This window comes from Diadema antillarum, unplaced genomic scaffold (assembly GCF_040938485.1).
Source record: "Diadema antillarum isolate AM-2024a unplaced genomic scaffold, OU_Dant_1.0 seq00000153_RagTag, whole genome shotgun sequence".
Classification (NCBI taxonomy): Eukaryota; Metazoa; Echinodermata; class Echinoidea; order Diadematoida; family Diadematidae; genus Diadema; species Diadema antillarum.
The window spans coordinates 2,408-21,700 of NW_027271226.1; the positions used below are offsets into that span (position 1 = coordinate 2,408).

The 19,293-nt window shown below is 37.6% G+C and overlaps 1 protein-coding gene and 1 pseudogene across 1 annotated transcript; one reads left to right on the forward strand and one right to left on the reverse strand.

Moving 5' to 3' along the window:
- Nucleotides 1–1,167: 1,167 nt before the first annotated feature.
- Nucleotides 1,168–16,030, reverse strand: LOC139727811 (thiamine-triphosphatase-like). The gene is made up of 2 exons (XM_071638789.1): nt 15,232–16,030; nt 1,168–1,276 (listed from the first exon to the last, which is right to left on the reverse strand). The coding sequence occupies exons 1-2, from the start codon at nt 15,809–15,811 to the stop codon at nt 1,197–1,199; spliced, it is 660 nt and encodes a 219-aa protein (XP_071494890.1). The 5' UTR covers nt 15,812–16,030; the 3' UTR covers nt 1,168–1,196.
- A 1,568-nt stretch (nt 16,031–17,598) lies between these two features.
- The window catches only part of LOC139727812 (zinc finger homeobox protein 3-like), a 244,515-nt pseudogene continuing 242,820 nt past the window's right edge, over nt 17,599–19,293 (forward strand).

Sequence of the window (19,293 nt, forward strand, 5' to 3'; positions counted from 1 at the left end):
AAAGAAACTTGCTGAAATAGAAATGTTGCTTGGTCAAAAAATGCACTTAAGTATTATAAAGAGCAATATGTAGAATATTTCAACAAAATATTCATTAGCAAGTCTTATTGCACAGTTGAAGTGATTAATACTAGTACTAATGTTTTTTGTTTTGTTTTGTTTTTTACATTTTGGCCAGTTTCCATATCTCTATAAGGTACATATGTGGTACATATACACTGTAAGAACAACATGTTCATGTTTATTTCACTGGTAGCAAAGTTTGACTGCCTCATTAAAGCATGCTTGTGGATTTGTTGCATACTGAGTGCAAGTTATCTTCCTTCAAAGATTATCTTAAAACTATCCTCTATTTGTTTTGCTGATGAAACCTGTCTCTTTGGAGAGAGTTTGGTCAAAATGAACTTTGCTTTTACCAATAACACAAAGACTACAACAAAGAACAAACTGAAAGACTATCTCTCCTGAAAGCCTGTCTTTCTAACTGACAGCATTAAAAAAAATATGGATGTGCTTACGTGTCTGAACAAGAGGAACTGGAAATATAACTTTACAGAAGACTTCTTCTCTATTGGTTTATACAAAAGAAATCAAAAGCCTTCTTAAATAAAAGCAAATCCATGACTGACATGCCCTTCTTATGCTACCATGATGATAAGTTTGATGACTTTCTAAAATACAGTATTTCAAAAGTCACACTGACAGAAAGTACAAGTCTGATTCCACTCAAAATTTACCCTGGCTTGTTACTTGCTTTGGTTTTGAATGACTAGTCCTCAAGCGCCCCATCAATCCCTATAAATTTTTCCTAAAATTCCTTACAATTTGTCAAAACATCACCTCATGAAATTTTACAATGTTAGTATCCATAGCGGAAATATTACCTTTGTGTGGGTGATTACCTCCATAGCTTATTTACCCCTCATTCAAATATCATATGCATGATGGGAAAACATTTGTGGTATGCTGGTATGACAAGGTTTATCCAAGGTCTCACTTATTATCTGTCTTTATTTCCTCATACACCTGTCACTCCATCATGCACTTACTTGGGTCAAAGGTCATAGACACAGCTATCTAATGAAACAGCCCTCATCAACATCTCTGTACATGTACGGTCAACTACAGAAACATAATCATCTGTAATATGTGTACGTACTTGTGGACAACTTGGGGGGCGAGTTGGAGTTGGGCATTTACATGCAGTTTGAGATGAAGGAGGTGACATCAAGGCCCAGGTACTGATCTGGACAGAGAGAGGCCAAGTCTTGCATTCCTGCAACGAGAGACAAAATGCAGAGAAGAGCTCAGGAAAACAAGTCCAGGTAATGACTACCTCTCAAACACTGTACTGTACAACAACAGCTAACATCCTACAATGTTAAACATCCTTGTCTGCATGCCATCATAGCATCAGCTAAGTTTCACTTCTGTATGGCAATGCTTGAGCGATGACCAGATATCCAATGGTGTCATTCACTCAGAAAATATAGTGGGATGTCAATCGCAATCCAAATACAAAGATTTTCTTGCTCCTGTTCAGATTGAGAGAAATGTCCAGCTAATTGCCAATCATTAAAATTTGTCAGTCGAACTGTGCATGCCCTAAATCTTCCAAAAAGGTGACCCTTGAATTTTGTTTGTGTGCTGTTTTGATATTAGTTTTGAATGACAGGACAAAAAATCTCAAGATTTTTTGTTTTAATGTTCACACACTCGCCACATTTCAAATTATTGTTCTATTTCTCAAATTATCACAATAATTCTGATATAATCACAAGATTTCTTGGGTTTTGGATCATCGCCCTATTCAGTGAGATTCTTGTCCACACAGGCAAAAATCTTAAGACTGGAATCGTGATGCAAATCTTGCCATTTGTGTCCTGGTAACTCGCATTGGTGTGAATGCCACTATCAATATTACTATGTATCACCTTGGCTACCTGTTCCAAAAGGAGTTAATATGTGTATTCTTCTTCAATCTATACCTACCACTGGCTGCCTTTATTTACTTTCCCATGTTTGAAATGCTTTTCAATACCCACTTTCAAAATGTGTCTGCAAATGCCCTTTGGATTGTGTTTCTAAAGTTCTTGCATACATCAACTCTGTTGTAAGTTGATTGAGAGGCCCTGTCACTGTGCATCCCCATTGCACATTGTGACCAAAGGAGCATACTCTAGTAGATGTGTAGTTGGCAGTGGTTGGCGTGAGCAGTCAAAGCTATAAACATATTTCAAAATGACTGAGTTTATCAACTCTACAGAGACGCGTTCCTGGCTCAAATGCATTTGTGATTGCACTTTTTTTTTTCATGTTCTAGAAACCTGTTTGTAACTCCATGATCAAAACCAGCTTTATGTTTTAATATCAACTGCCCAAAAGTCCCTGAAAGTTGTTAGGAAACCTTAATTCTGCACCAGAAGTGAGTTGATAAATGTACCAATTGTTTATACTGTAGGGGATCTCCCTAGCCGCATTTACACTTACTAACATCGCGATTTTTATCGCGATATTTTGGTTCCACCGTTTACACTTGCGCAAAAGCACGCGAAGTTTGAGCGTCACGAAACATCGCGATTTTTTGGTCGGTAGTGCTTAGTGCGCATGCGTAATTTACCTGTTTTCAACACGGTAGCTGAATGGAAGCGCGCGCTATATTCTGTTCGTTTTCACTGCAGTACAGTTTATTTTGATCACAGCTGGCTGGTTGGAACGTTGAGCCAGGGCTTTTTATCAGTACAATGCACACATAGATTTGTGCTTCTCGAGACTGTTTACTTACGGTTAAACTATATAGCTTGCTACATTAGATCACATACGTAGTAGGTGTGTAAAACTTCATCTACAGCAGCATTCAGGAGGATCATGAAATTTTGCCGATATGACGAAAGTGGGAAGAAAGACTTGGAAGTTAGGTCTGGTATTTTATCAGGCGACAGCAAGAACTTACACTTGTGACGTACTCCTGAGTCCTGTATTCCACAAACAACGTACATAATTATCGAGAGCAGTACGGGCACTCTCACAATCTGAATCAACGAATTTCTGGGAGAACATTATTTTGTTAAGTTGTCATGGGGTGATGATACGTGGTTGGAGAACTTCAGGTTTGCTACCAGTAGTAGTTTTCACGTACAGTGTACTAGTTTCATCAGGGAGGGGGAGGTGAGAGACCACGAGCCGACCGAGGATCGGCCGTTTAGGACCTGTGGCTGTACACAGCTGTCTATACCGTTGCCCTCTACACGTTCCAAAGAGGGATCGGGAGCGCGCGTAAACTCCCGGTGCAATCCGATACCGAGAGTCACGTGATGAAAAATCGCGATATTTCTGCAGCTTGGGTTTACACTCGCTAACTTCGCCTCAAACTTCGCGATGTTCCAAAAAATCGCACTCCGGCTGGCGATTTTTCTGGCGATGTTTCGAGGGCGTTTGGGTGTAGTTGCTTAGCAACTTACACCCAAATGTCGCGATTTTAGAAAAATCGCGATTTTTCCAAGCAAGTGTAAATGGGCCTCCTGTTACTTTGAGAAAGAAATATCAAATTTTGTTTTTTTTCATGGAAATCCTTTGATATGGTCATAATCTATATATTGTTCATATCATATGTGAAGTGTTTTTGTTACATTGTAGAATGTTACTTCCATATCATCCTCTTCCCCAGAAGATATAAACGGATTGAAAACATAGATTACAGTTTTTGATCATTATACAGCAGAAACACTTCCTTTCACTCGAGTCTTCAGCAGAATCAACAACTTGTGGTTTATGGTGCAGAATGAAGACATGCCGTGTAACACTCACACCTATGACCTTCCAGTAATGTGGAAAAAAGGGATCACTTTCAGACCAGGCAATTAAAATATACATTGGAGAAACCAACCATAATTTTACTAGTTTATCCAGAAAAGAGCTTCTTGTGTTTGTTTCCTTTTTTTCTGACCTAACTTATCAAAGATTGAATTGCAAAGGTCAGGGTGAAATAGGAGCAGTGGGAAAAGGATGGTAAAGTGAACCAATGCAGCATTACAGATGTTAGTCACTGGACTGACAAGATAACCAGTTAACAATTTATGCAGAAAACTAACAAACAGTCAAAATGAACTTGGGGAACTCTCATGCAATCTTTCGTACGTATGATATGATATCACAATAGTCTTTTAAACTCTTTAATGGGATAACTGCTGTACTGAGAAAATCAGGGACTGATGTTTTACATCCACTTAGGGAATGCTTATCTTTGAACAATACTTCCTGGTGTCTCTAGTTGATATATGCTTAACCCATTGAAGATTAGTCCGAAGTATACTCAGGCAGGTGTCTATGGGAAATGGCTGTTATATAGCATAATTAGGCCGTCCTCAGTGGGTTAATCACAGCCCTACAAGTGGGACTGATCTTCTGTATGGTAACTTCAAAAAGAAAGAGAGAAACAATGAAAGCAAGAAAGGAAGAAAGTAAGAAAGAAAGAAGAAAAGAAAACATTGCAAAGACTGTCAAAGAGAGAAGTCAAGAGTGCTATACAAACAACCTGTACATAAAGGCCATCTGATCACAAGGGTCTCTGTGTGTATACGGCTTCACTAGGCACAGTCTGCACAGGTAAATGCAGGGTACATTCGATGGAAAAAAGGTAACTGTCTTGCATCGGTGGTAAAACTACAAAACCCTGTGCAGCTGAATGATCCATTCAGTAATTCCATCAAAGTTATCAGATGAAATGGAACTGATCCTACCAATTAGACAAATTCTAATCCAATCAGGCATATCCCTGTCCGTGGGTTAGTAAGCTGCAGCTCTGCTTCTCAATCTCTATCTCTCTGTATGGTAAGGTACTAAATATGCATGAAAACGGTGTGTCCCAATGGAAATATACAGTAAGCCACAGCAAAAATGCAGATTGCCTAAGATGGAACCATCAAATATTAATTGCACTGAGGTAGCTAAAGGTAATCACCTCTATTTCAAGGCCTTGTAGGCATCATAGTCAAAGATGCATGTTTTTAGTATCATTTGCTTAACTGATGTACTGTGGAATATCTGCAAAGTGATTAAAAAAACATCTTTCACCTAAAATGTAGAAATTCTTTTCAGGAAAATTTTTCTCACTTTTCACTACACTTTATCTGAAGACAGTAATTCATGGCAAAATGTCACAAGTGAAACTTTAACTCATACTAGTTACATTAACATTGTTTCATTCCTCTATGCAGCAGAGAATCAATTTGATTGCCATACTTGGGAAATCCCCTCACAGGATACCCAATCTGACTATTGTGCATTGTGGAACAAAATTAAGTAAACAAGGAAAAGCTTTCAATTTCCACATAATCATTTGATTGCACAAGTCATTCTCCAACCAACATATAAGGAAACTTGTCTCACAGGAGTTGAGGAAAAACACATGACTCAAATCAACAGGATTAGTGACAGTGAAATAAAACAAACTACATCAATGTATAACATTAAAGTTATGCCAGTTTATCAAGATTGACAAAAGGTTTTAGGAGCTTGTGAGTGGTTGGGGAGGGGGTATGATGTAATGATATTCCACAGGGCCTCACAACCATACATCCTAAGAACTACAATATGTACCCGGTACACGCACTGTCCCCAAATTGTGACAAATACAAACACCAACAGTATCGGCTTTTCCAAACGTGTTTGAAAACACGGTTGCATTTATCTATTGCCTGAAAATACCTCAAACGCATTTAGGATTGTGACTGTGCCTTAGCAATTTTTTGATAAATGCATCCTAGGTGATATAATGAGCAAATAAGAAAAGCAAGAATATCCATATTTTCAAGTTACTTTTTTGTTTGGGGGGGGGGGGGACTTTAAAATCACCAGCTAGTTTCATTCTTACCCCTCTGTTCAATAGTTTATAGTTCACACCTTGAAACATGTCATTCAAGGAAATACTTTCTTCTATTGTCAAACTCCATATTTTCCTCGACATTGATCCCTTGGATACCTTTAAAACAGGAATTTGCATAGGGGGTCAAACCCCCCTGGAACAGGGTCCCATTTCATACACCTTCACCCCAGGGCTATGATTATCTCCCTTCTCCCTGGAGTAATATGATTAACCAGCAAGCTTTGTGAACTAGGCAAAGCTCTGCCAATCAGCGCCATTTTGGCATTCACACTTGAACATGATGACCCGCAATTTCAAATTCAACAACGTCTTATCTCGGCATTTTACCAGGTGAGTCATATAATGAGGCCATTTTCAGCATGTTATGACTCATTGCTACATCTGAAACTTTGGCCAATATAAGTAGAATTCTTATGCTGAATTCTGTAGGATGGATGGTTGACAAATGATTATCAAAAGGAGACCCCCTTCCTCTAAAGCTCTGATGTGTAAATCTCAAACTCTGAAGAATTCTTCTATTTCTAATAAAGCTGAAATGAATCCACATGATGTACACTTACAATTTTAAATACCTTTTCTTAATTGCAATGATGACATGTAACATGAAATTGTTTCAGAGGGTTTTATAGCCCCTTTCTGAGCAATTTTACTCATTTGAAAAGCACATTTTTAAAACACACCCCTATCCAAAAGAAAATATATTGATGCTGCCCCAAAACTTGTGGATCAAAACATTTTGATAAAAGGTACTAAATCCATAAATGACTCACTGTGTGTGTATGTGTGTGTGTTGTGTGTGTGTGTGTGTGTGTGTGTGTGTGTGTCTGTGTGTGTGATACCGGATGAATACAGAAAAAAAAAAATAAGTGAGAACTATTACAATAGTTGGTATGTGAAATCATCTGTTATTCATACTTACACCTATTGTAAGTGTGGAATATTTCCCAGTGGGGGAAATGGTTTTGAACTCCCTGTAAACAAACTGCAACTCCATAAAAATATTTTGTAGATATTCTAATCTACACATAATACAAATTAACTCCTGTTTGATAACAATAAATCATTACAATTCATACATGGTATACATAGTATATAGATTATTATGGAAATCACAACAATACAGTCAAACTCTAAATGAGGAAGGACATCAACTAAGGATTATTGAAAAGGGAGGACCTGACACATTCACCCCTTTCTGCGCCAGGGACTTTGGACAGTGTGTACAACAATCTGGAGTTTTCTATGCCAATCCACACTCACTGTACACAAAGGGTTAATCACATGTTCCTCAAATCTCCATTAGCAGACATATGGACAAAGTACGCCCTTGTGATGATCACTGAATTTTCCCTAGCACTATTGAATGTAAAAACTCAAATACCAGCAGCACTATTCAATTCCATAAACAATATGTTGACAATGCTGTGCCAGTGCTAAGCTCATGCAATATTTGGTTGTACAGTTAAAATCATAAAGCACTATCTCTATCTCTAAACTACCATAGGTTTGTAGATTTTCTCAGCAATTGTAACCCGCTGGGAAAAGAAATATTCACTGTAAGCTCTGAAAATGTATTTCTATTGTGAAATGACGATGTTTTAGTAATGACAAAATGAAAAGAAGAAGATATAATAACTGCATATATGATCTGTACATGTCTGCTGCACAGTAATTCTGCATTACAAGAAGTGCACAATACTGAAAATGTGACCCTGTTTGACCTCTGTGTGTTGCGCGTGGGTGCGTAAGATTACCTCATTCATTTGCGCGTAGTGTACTGCCAGCGTATGGAACTGATGGCTGGTGAACATTTTTTTACATTAATATGCAATAGGGAGAATTCCACCTGTGGATGTAATTAGTATAAAACCCTCTGAGGATCATTCACACAATATCATTGGAATCAGGTACAAACTGGTTTTGTTCGAGTTGATCACAGCTTCCCTCAAGCTGGCTCAGAATATCCTCTACCTTCTCTTTTGGTATATCACATTTTTTCCTCGAATTTTTGCTCTTTCAGAAATTATATTAATTGAAATTTAAATGTTCACAGAAAACTATGAAGTCCATTATTCTGAGATACAAGTATGTGTATAACCAAAAGCCCTTGTTGTAGTTAGTTTATGGATTTCTACAATACAATGTTACACATGAATGCATTTCTTTCCATACTCTGCTTATTCCCCCTGGATATGAAGCTTACTACCTTTGATTAGAGAGAGAGAAAAAAAAATCCCTCTGCTCTAATAGTGTAATGAACTTGACGGAGAGGGCAATGAAATTTCTTAATTAAATAATAGGCTGCTAGCTGGTCACATATTTGGAACTAATTTGTACTAGTGTAGTGGGCCTTTCATTAGCAGAAATTAACTGCACGCATACAAAACATAATGTCCAATATAACAAGGGTAAGACAGCCTATCACACTGCTGCACACATGACAACTTGTCAGGCTGTAAAACAAACTCAAAAGCTGTCTTTTCATGACGTTTGAGGAGTCCAAAGTACAAGAGACATTGGAAGTGCTATAGAGGAATTCAACACTGTCTTGATACTGGCACATATGACAGTGAAACAAGCATAAACCAACATATTTCATATGTAAAACAATCAAAAAATAAAATGTCTCCAGCATATTATACAACTTTTTTTTTTCCATTACAAACACTCACAGCAAATCTAATGATTACTTAGATTTGTTATTTTTACAAATCAATGCCAAATCTACTGTATGAACAAGAATTACACACAAGTCTTTATTTGTATACTGTAAAAGTGGATTTTTTTTGCACAAGTAATTTTTTTTTTTTTTGCACTGGGCCAAGTGAGATAAATTTCATGTGTTTCTAATTATGTGTTATAAGGACATTACATAATGGTACATGTAACTTTGTGTGCTTTTATTTTCACACTAGTTTCAAGTCTCGCGAAATGAGAGAAAATATCCATTTCTACAGCAGGTTCTTGATACATTCTTAAAATATGAACAATTCCTGTAATGACTATAAGCTCACTCATAATTTGTTAATTACATGTATATACTGTTGAATCTCTTAATAACTCTAGTAGAAATAATGCAAAAATTATTGGTAGCTGCTGCAACCAAAACCACTTTCTAACTGAAAGTATGTGAGGAGAGATTCCTCTTATAAACAAGTGTTGTAAGCCATTTCACGGCTAATGATAGTAGAAATAGACAAAAACGGAGGTTTTCCGTCATCTGAGTTTTCCTCCATACGCTTTTCTGCATTTTTGAAAAGGGGTGGGGGTAGTAAACTTTATTTCTAGAGTAAAAATCTGTCAAACCAGACAGAACAGTAAATACACCATAGACCCAACCAATTGGTCCAACATTCAGAAGTTCAAATATTGATTTTAAGTCCCCTTGTCAACAGACTGGAAGATAGCCAAACTCTGTTCTATACACTCTCAGACAGGCCTTGTCCTTAGTTTTTAACAGTACTACAACAGTTACTCTAATACCATTTAGTTCAGGAGCAGTTCACAGAAATTTGTGTCATAATTCTAACCCTGCAAATGTGAGGGTACTTTTTCTCTGCTTTCAGCAGTCTGTCTTTTTCCCGGAAGTTGGACTGATAAGCATTATATATATTTCAAAAGATGCTCATGAACAGATTTCTGCACACACGATGGTTTCCTTAAATCTACAAATAGCTCCCTGTGTTTCTTTTTTTTTCTGTTAAATATATTAGAACATAGTTCACATTAAATTTACAGTAGCACTTCCAAGAAATCTTCAAAAGTAAAAGCTCACTTTTGAAATTTGTGTCGATGCTATCATTTCAATAAACCAGAAGTGGCATCAGGAGGGTGTTTCATCAACGCTTGTCAGTGCCGACAACTGTTGGCGCTGACCAATTTCAGCAAAATCCTTGGTTTTGATTGGCTGAGATGCTCTGGTCACCGACTGTTACTATGGTGATTCAAGTTGTCAGCGCCGACAAACGTCGATGAAACACCCCCCCTGGTATCAGAACAATCACAGGTAAGTTCCACTACCTGGAACAGACCAAGTCACACTAATGCATAATCTTGATACAAAGGCTGTTAACAGCATCCACAAAGCTTACCAAAGGCTTGCTCTACATAGTAACAAAATAATGAATGCAAAGTGGCTTCAAGTTATGAAATACATTATGTATAGGTGGATGGAATAACTTGCTAGTGCTAGTGGGGAAAATGTTCCTAAATGTCAATATATGTTAGCATGACATGTTAGTATTAAACAGGCCTATTTGCTTCTTGTTTCTGAGAGAACACAAGGTATTTTCAGTGGCAGTGTGTAAGGGCAAACATACAGATTTCGTACTCCATATTGATCTCTTTAAACATTTTGATATTATATTCCTGTTTTGATAAAGACACTAATAATGTGACAATTTGTTTTGCTTTAAGATTTGAAAACTATATTTTGGTGAAGCATTGTTTATTTTCCATTTGTGATGATTTAAGTTATTTCTCTGTCATCCATCAACATCTATGTTTCTGGGACATGTTCCTTCAGTATCAAACAGAAGGTAATTTTTACCTCACAGGACCCTAAATATATTGGGTGACACACACATAAAGGCCATTTCATGGTTGATGGAGCTAAAAACAAAACAAAAGAAAAGAAAAGAAAAGAAAAGAAGACAAAACAGACTTGTAAAGTGTTATTTCTACAAAGAATGCAAAGGATAATTTCATGAATAGATCCAGGTCATTTATCACTATAAAGCCATCTGCGCTTGTACATGATTATTGTTTTTAAACGGCATTCTGCATAATTCCATGAAGTTTATTAAACAAACTGTGCCTTGCCATACAGTACATCCGTCATATATGTTCATTGTTACCTACCGTATTTCAGTTGTACCCAGAACTATTCAAATGTCAAAAGAGACAATTTCTTCACACTTTTCAGCCTTTAGATTCTACATGAAATAATTCATTGTGACTGTAATTATTCTGACATGGTGCATTACAAACAATCAAATCACTTAACATCAGTGTTCTACACTGCAACCTGTAATTAAGTTGTCTACTGATGCAAAAAATGGTGATGCTATAAAATTGCTGTGGTTAAAACGCATCTAATACAAACTCATTTATCATCTCCAGCAACACAAACTTGGATAATTGATAGCTGAAGAATACAACATTTAGTTTCTATCTTACAGGCGTTTTACCTGTAACCTTCCATACATGTACATGTAAGTCATTCATCCAAAATGGTGCAGTTCATAGTTATAACACCAGATGTGCTAATTATGTTTGCCCTTTTACCAATATAATTTTTCATAGACTACAATTAGATATATTGGAGCTAAGTGCTGGAATGAGCTACCTGCTATTATCAAAGAATGTCCTACACTCTCATATTTTAAACGTGAATATAAAATGTTTTTAATTCAAAGTGCAGCTGAATAATTCTTGGGATATTTGCCTTTTTGTTTTGTTTTGTTTTGTTTTGTTATCTTTTGTGTGTATGTTGTCCTTTCTTACTTGAAATTTTGTGTATAATTTCTAATGGTATAGGCCTAGATTTACTCTTAAAATGTATATTTTTGATTGCAATTTGTAGCCTTTTCATCTGTAAGGGAATCGGCCTTGATAAGTCCTATATGGTCTTTTTTTTTTATTTCCATACATGCGAAGTATATCTCTTGCATTATTCCTTTCGTTTTCAATGTAAACGTAATGTGCAATATGTTATGTCCTTACATGTGTGTCTTGTACACTTTTTAGCATGTGGAATAAATAAAATTGAATTGAATTGAATTGAATTCTCAACAGCATCTACATACAATTCAAATGCAGACAATATGCCAATTTTGTGAGTCACAGCACCTTTAGAGTCTGTCTTTGAAGCGGGCAATTTTCAAAGATTTTTGCGGACATCATGACATGCTATACACACTTGAGTATTGGTCAAATATTGAGTTCTCTAAAAATTTGATTCCTTGTATCTAGAAATTTGCCATATTTTTTTTGTTTTGTTTTGTGTGTGGTTATTTTGCATGAAGCAATTGACTTGCTTGTAGTCAGCTAATAACCAATGATATTCCCACGTGCAATTGTATTGTACACACCATATATTTAGTGAGACTAATTTTCGTTAATCGGGACTTCCCAACAATTTGTGAGTGGTTAAATTTGCTATTGTGGAGTAAAGAAATGAATGGAGAAATGTATGTATGCATGTTGCAACCACATCAGCATCAGAGTAAATATTTTGGCATGTTGCACCTGACTCACAATATTCATGAAAATAAAATTCTGTGAAATATACATGTATATATCGCATATGCAGTATATGTTTGTAATTTACTTTACCCTGATCAGGAAAATGTCATCCTGAAGTGTGGACTTAACAGTACACATGCAGTTATCAGAGCTATCAAATTTAAATTATTGACAATTTTCACAAAAGATCTAATAGCACAGTTTCTTTATTGGATTATCTAACTCGCTGGAGAATTATGAAGTAATCAAATTATGATCATTTGAATACTAGCTACCCCTCAAGTTATGTCCTACTCATATATCAAACCCATGGAATTAGCTGTCCATGCTACACAGCTTCACATACTAAAATATTATGTAGGCACAACACAATTCTTCCCAATTGAATATTGTCCTTCTCACACGATACTTTCTATATAAGTCTCCTAATGATGGAGCTAGGACATTATTTTTACAGAAAATGTTATATTATAGGAGGAATTTAATGCCCACATATCATACAATGGTTGAAGATGGTTTTAAGACTTAATCCCTCCAGTAACCATCTAAATGAAACAGTTATAAAATTCTCTGCATACAAGTGCACGTTCTGGTCATACATTGTATGTCCAGGGCATTTGTCCCAAGGTGACTACAGTTGTACCTACATGTAAAGTTGTTATCAATTAAGATAATAATGAACCATAGAATGATACCTTGATAATAACTGACAACCAGAAAAAAAAAAAAATCTTCAATTACAAATAAACGTAGCCCAAGAGAGCTTTTCTTCTGTTACCACTGGGAGAAGAATCTCACAAAGTTGACATACTGACCTCAAGTTGGGCACAACTTTCTACTAATCTGTTCAATCATATTATCATGATCGAAGGGCTGAAACATTGCTTTTATCCGACAAATTTGGTCCAAATTTCCTTCTTCTCTCTATTAAAGACACTTTCTTGAAAAAAAAAAATAACCATCATTTACTAAACATTCTCTGAGATAACAACCTTTCAAATATATTGTTTCATGTCTGCATGTCTACCAGTAAATCATTACCATTCTCCCTAAATAAAGAGCATTTCATGGTATTTGTAGTACAGTGAAACTAGTAAGAAGAAGCGGTAGTACTAAGTCTATGTGTCCAATCACGCTCATAAATGGAGTGAGCAAGTTACGTAAGACAGGAAAGGATAATGCCCGGGAAGTGAACACACATCCTGTTGTGATGCAGCATGACCGGCAAAGAAAAACAGAGAGAAGAACTATGTACTGGAAAATGTTTTCATGCTAAAATCATAGCTACTGGGAAAATATGATTAAGTCTTAGATGATTAGACAGTCAAATATCTACTCCTAAGTGCATTTGTATCAACTTTATCAATACCCATTTTGAAACAAATTCATCATTGAAGCTATCACTTGCACGTTGTCCGCCATCAAAGTGTGTTCCACTACTCTCACTAAAAAGAGAAAATTATTTGATTTGGGCAAAGTAAAAGTAAGGAGTGGCTGCAGCAAAGGAAAGAGATCATTATCATGCCTTAGCACAAACAGAGATTATAAAAAAATGCTTGACGAATTACACAACCACTGTTTACCAGACACAACTGACAGGCGACTTTGTACTTGCTCAACATTGAGTTCATGGTGGCCCAGGGCCAGGCAAGAAGACTCAGGGATTTTTTGATTGAACTGAAGCCAAAAAATACCATCCTGATAGAGAATGTGGAAGGAAATGGACAAAATTCCATAGAGAACCATGTATATGTCATAGCCAATGTTTTTCTAAACATTTCTTGTGGGCTAAGGATAATTTATACTGTAGCTTTGGACTTGGTGGTGTTGATACCAGGGTGTTTAATTTCAATGTGGCATGAACTGAAGAAGATACGTTATATATCATAGCTGTACCTCTTACATTTGTTGAATTTTGTTAACCAATGACATTTTGGCAATGGCAATGAGGCAACTCCACATGTATGACATTAGGTCTGTGTCATCAGAGAGAAGTTTCAAAATAACGTAGGCAATACCTACTATTTTGTGGTTAAGAAATTAGCCCCATGACAAATTAACCCCTTACTAGTGCAATGAAGATAGATGCAATAGACCTTGATTCCCCCCCCCCCTCCCCGGTCCTGCAGTCCCCCACCCCCCCCCCCCCCAACACTGAAAAACGTTCCGCAGCCCCTGGGGCAAGTGTATTTCCCCCATCACCAAACTTTAATGACAGCCTATACATGCAGAAAACAAAGACTGTTTGATGTGGTAAAAATGGTACTCTTACATTTAATAACTATAATATAAATGTTCTAGAAAGTTATGAAAATATTCTAACAAACTCACAAAATACACATTTTAAAATAGAAATAGTTTGCAGAATACCCCATGCTGTGTGTATTGTTCACTTCTATACAGTATATATATATATATATATATATGCAAAAAGATTTGCACTGGCATTTATATGTTGGTCTAAATAATTAGTGTAGGATGTACATAATGAATGGGAAGTTTTCTGCGTCAGTAGGGTGGCATATTTTGCAAAAAAAAAAACCCAAATCCTAACAAGCATTGAGGAACAATATTCTGTACCCCCGGTTCCTCACCATACTGATTGCATACATCGTAACACATTCAAGCAGACTGAAATTCTTCACAAGTCTGAATAGTGCTACGAGATACACAAAATTATTATTTTCTTTGTAACACATAGGCCATACTCTGCACAGCATTTCCACATACCTAAACGAACACAACCAACAGTCTATGGGAACTATGTGAATACATGTAACTTGTTTCGTACTAATGTATGAAGCATATGTGCAACTTAGCGTGACATTTTGCAACTGTGCCAGTTTCATATAGGACTATTTAGTATTAAATGCCATGATACTGCACCATTTCTTGTTTCAACTGTGCTTTCTGGCCTTTTCAATCCCAGCATTACCCGGTACATAATCTGTTGGACCAAAGATAGCCCAGACTGGGATAGTAAATAAAAGTTTAATCTATAATGTTGTACGTGTTTATTGCGATCACCAGTCTCTGGCAAGCACATCTGATATCAAGATATAGTACAGTATCTGCAATTAACCTGATTACATAATGTATACCTAGGCTCTCTGCAAGTGTGTGGATGTCTGCTATGGCCTTGCTGATCATTTCTCCATCATTTTCTTCAACCATCATCTCGATCTCGCCAACCTGGAACCCAAAGTCTGCTTCGTCAACAGTTACAGAAATGCCCCCTTGAAAGCTGTAATTCTTGCGGTTGCTTGTGAAAACAGCAAATGGTTCAAGTCCTCTCCTCTTTACAAATGTCTCAACAAGCTGAGATTCTGAAATATCTTTGGTGGATTGTTCATTTCCATTGACAACATCTTCATCCCCTGTTGACAAAATGGCCGACAACTGTGCAAAAATATCTGTTTCAGTCGTGACCTCCTGATACTGTGTACAATCGGAGTCATCTTGTCGATTTTTAGGGGGCATCTTCAACTCCCACTTGCTATTTCTGCACCTCAACCAGTAATCTCGCTTTGTTAAACTGTAATTCTCATCGTCAAAATAACTATCTGAAAGGGTAACTTCCCCGCTGAACGTCCCACCAGCGTTGGCAATCTTGGCACTAGTGTCACCGACCACGAGAAATTTGCGTTCGATTTCTACCATCTTACCTCCCTTCGATGACATATTTCATATCCTTAAACCAGGACGTGTCTCCCCAAAATGACTTGGTTAAAACCACGGGAAACAGAAATACATGCTCCGAATATCAGTTGACAATTTCGTGTATTACTGCACACATGCACAGATCACCCATACCGCGTTGAAACCTACTTCGCACGTGTAGAACGGTGTTTACATTCCGCAGTGCATGCATAGTCACACATGTATGCGCGTTTCATGCAAGCCAAGCAGGTCAAACTCTACAACACACGTAGAAGCTATACAGCAGTACAGTACGCCATCTCGCTGTACGGCGAGCTTTCACGCACATGTCTGAAATCAAAACGTCACTTCCCGTTGACCCCAATGAGCAGGTGGACTTCCGAGAAATATGATCGGCGGGGCGCTACCACCATCGCTCTGATAGGGGAGGGGTAACATAAAATTGAGAGTTCGATGAGTTCTGTGTACGATATGGCTTGATTATCTTCTTTATTTGACAAGTCTGTAAGATCTTAGAATGATACTCAACAGAATGCTCCGAAAGCATTTCATATTTTCGCTCTAGTTTGATATCCTGCATGCTGTAAAGACGGGAGTACGTATGAATCCCCACCGCCCCCTGAAACTTGCGGAGTGGTAGCCGCGATCGGTCGCGCCAGCGCTCTCTGCTTGGTTGGCGCAGCGGAAAGTAAACAAACCACAGCCTTCAGGTCATGTAGATCACGTGATCACGTAACGGTAAAAGATTGCGTAATAGGTAATCCCGGGTATATTCCGTGCTTTCTGTCTCGTGCACGGAGAATGCGTCATTTTCGGTCTGGCACGCCGGGTTGGTGGGTTGGGGAAAACCACGTGAGGAGCCGCTGCTAGCAACCAGACGCTCTTTTTGTGAACCTCGGCTCGGACTCGGAGAGAAGAAAGAATCAGTCCCGTGTGATTCAACATAAGCATCGGAACGTAGTATTTTCAACAATTTAAAGAAAAAAAAATATCATGGGGACATAATTGTGTGTTACAATACAATTCCCCGATTGCGACCTCATTTTCTAGATAAAATCACATGTAACAATTCAGACACTAAATGATGCTTTCAAATTTCCAACGTTAATTTGAATGATGAAAGTTTTGTTGGAACATTTGGCATATTTGATGTGAAAATAAGTAAATCTCAAGTAAATTAACAAATGAATAGATATAAAAGTAAGTTAATGTTAAACATAAATGTGATAAAGATATGTTCATCTGTAGTGTACAACGTCCATGCAAATAAGATGTTTGTAATCACATCATAAATGATTGTATATATATATATATATATATATATATATATATATATATATATATATTCATGTATAAGCCTTATAAGTCATATATTATAGATGGTAGTGTGATTGAAAAATATGCCACTGTTTTGCTATCACTCGAAGGTCAGACCAACAATTACGTTGATCTTTAAATAAAACATGTCACTAAATATAGCCTTGAACTTGTAAACACGTTTCATGTCAAAACTATTACATCGCAGCGTTGAATGCAATATTCATTACGTCTGTTTGCTGCAAAACAAACTTAGCTGCTTACCACGTTCAGTAATATTTAGAATTTATGGAATATACTATAAACAGCACTGATAGCAAATATCACCTAAGGTACTCCAATTATACTCTAGGACGGAGTAGATGAAAGGAAGATAGTTCAGGTTTGTGACGTCGATGCGTCTCCACAATCAGGCCTTCACGACCATACAAGAATCATAACCGTCATCATTTCGAAAGTAAGAAAATAAAAAGTCGGGAAATGTTCGGTGCCTGCCCTATGTCATAGCGGAGGAATCGAAGAAATACCAAAGACTGCCCCAAAATCTTGACAGATCAGCTATGCAAATGACTTTGCACCTATTACGCATGCTCATTTATTACGCCTCTGCCATTTTGGAAATAATTAGCAAAACAATGCTTCACAGCTCGACTCGCTGGCTCGGCGATCTCGTGTCGAATTCCAGCCTCTATGCTCAATGTGAAGCGCCGCTGAATCATCGAAACTGAAGTTTTCCTCGTTGTGACAGTTCTTCGCTACCAAAGAATTCCGTTCGAGCATCGTTACTTTGACTTCAACCATCGCAACTTTTGTTGGAAAGTGACTGTGTGTCAGTGATTGTTCAACCATCATTTACATCACTTACGAAATCTTTTCTGACCTTCTAAGACAGCCACGCCACAAGACCGATCTTGGAAGCCCCTTTTCACTTGTCGCTCGCCGAAGCTGGGCGGGCGTAGCAGCCAGAGCGCCGCTGTGACTGTACAGTGCCATGTGTTGCTAATTACTTTCCCCCAGCGAGGTGCGATAATTATCACGAACTGACTGTAAGACTAATGTCATCTTGCGACAATTTCTGCTCGCAGCTTTAATCCCGCCCTACGGTGAGCTTCAGGTAAGAGCTCAGCAGTAATGTTTAAAGCTTATGATTTGGTGATATTGATGTCCTGTTTTCATGGAAGCATGAACGAAACTTGATGTCCGTTGTTGAGATAACTCTGGGCAGAATTATCGTGGTTTGACCCGAGTTGACTTGTGTGCGAAGGCGGGGGAATATGTGCATGCGAGTTGATTGTTGATGCCCGCTACCCGTACATGCACCGTGCACCTGTAGGCAGGCACGGGCTCAGGGAAACAACGGCGGGTGAAGGGGATGTGATGATGGTTGGCCGACGCGGTGGAGCGAGAGGCCCGCGCGACGACCCCTACACCTTTACCGACTAACGTAGCTAGGCTGGATTTGATATTCGTACATCCCACGAAATTTTAGATCAGCATTAAGCTTAAGTATATGACTTAACTAAATGCGGTACATGAAATTTAAAGTCGATAACTAGGTTGAGATTTTAATCCCTTCTGTGCTTGCAATATTGAACAGAAATGAAAATGAATGGGTCATCCTACATGGTGTTCACTTCATACTCATAGCATAGTGTGATAGTGAGTGAGAAAGAAATGTCTGAAAATACATTTTGCGTGAAGAATTATGTGTGAAGTTGAGCTGAAAGACCAGAGGGAGTTTTGAATAAGAATTTCTACATGTTTTGTTTAGGCCCTACATTTTTAATTCAGAATAACAATGATGATGACAGATGAACAAAATTTTGATTGCAGAATGAGGTTGCTTGAAGAGAAAAACAATTCAAAAATGAGATGAAGAAACCAGTAGTACTATGAATTCTAGTGATCAATACCGCAAGTTAAGTTGTCACAAAGCTATATTTGGTTTCTATGCAGACTAGAACATTCATTTTAGACAAAGATTTCAACATTTTAACTCTGTTATTTGCCCGAGGATGGGTGTTTTGTGGGATTTATGGTCGGTGCCGCACAGTGAAGGGTGAGTGGTAGGGTTGTCTGTTTGTGTGCCAGCACAGCTTGAATACTGTAGCAGGTCTCTCTCTATATTGTGTTGACTTCTTCAAAATCACTTGTTTCTTTTTGTTTGTTTGTTTGGGTTTTTAAAA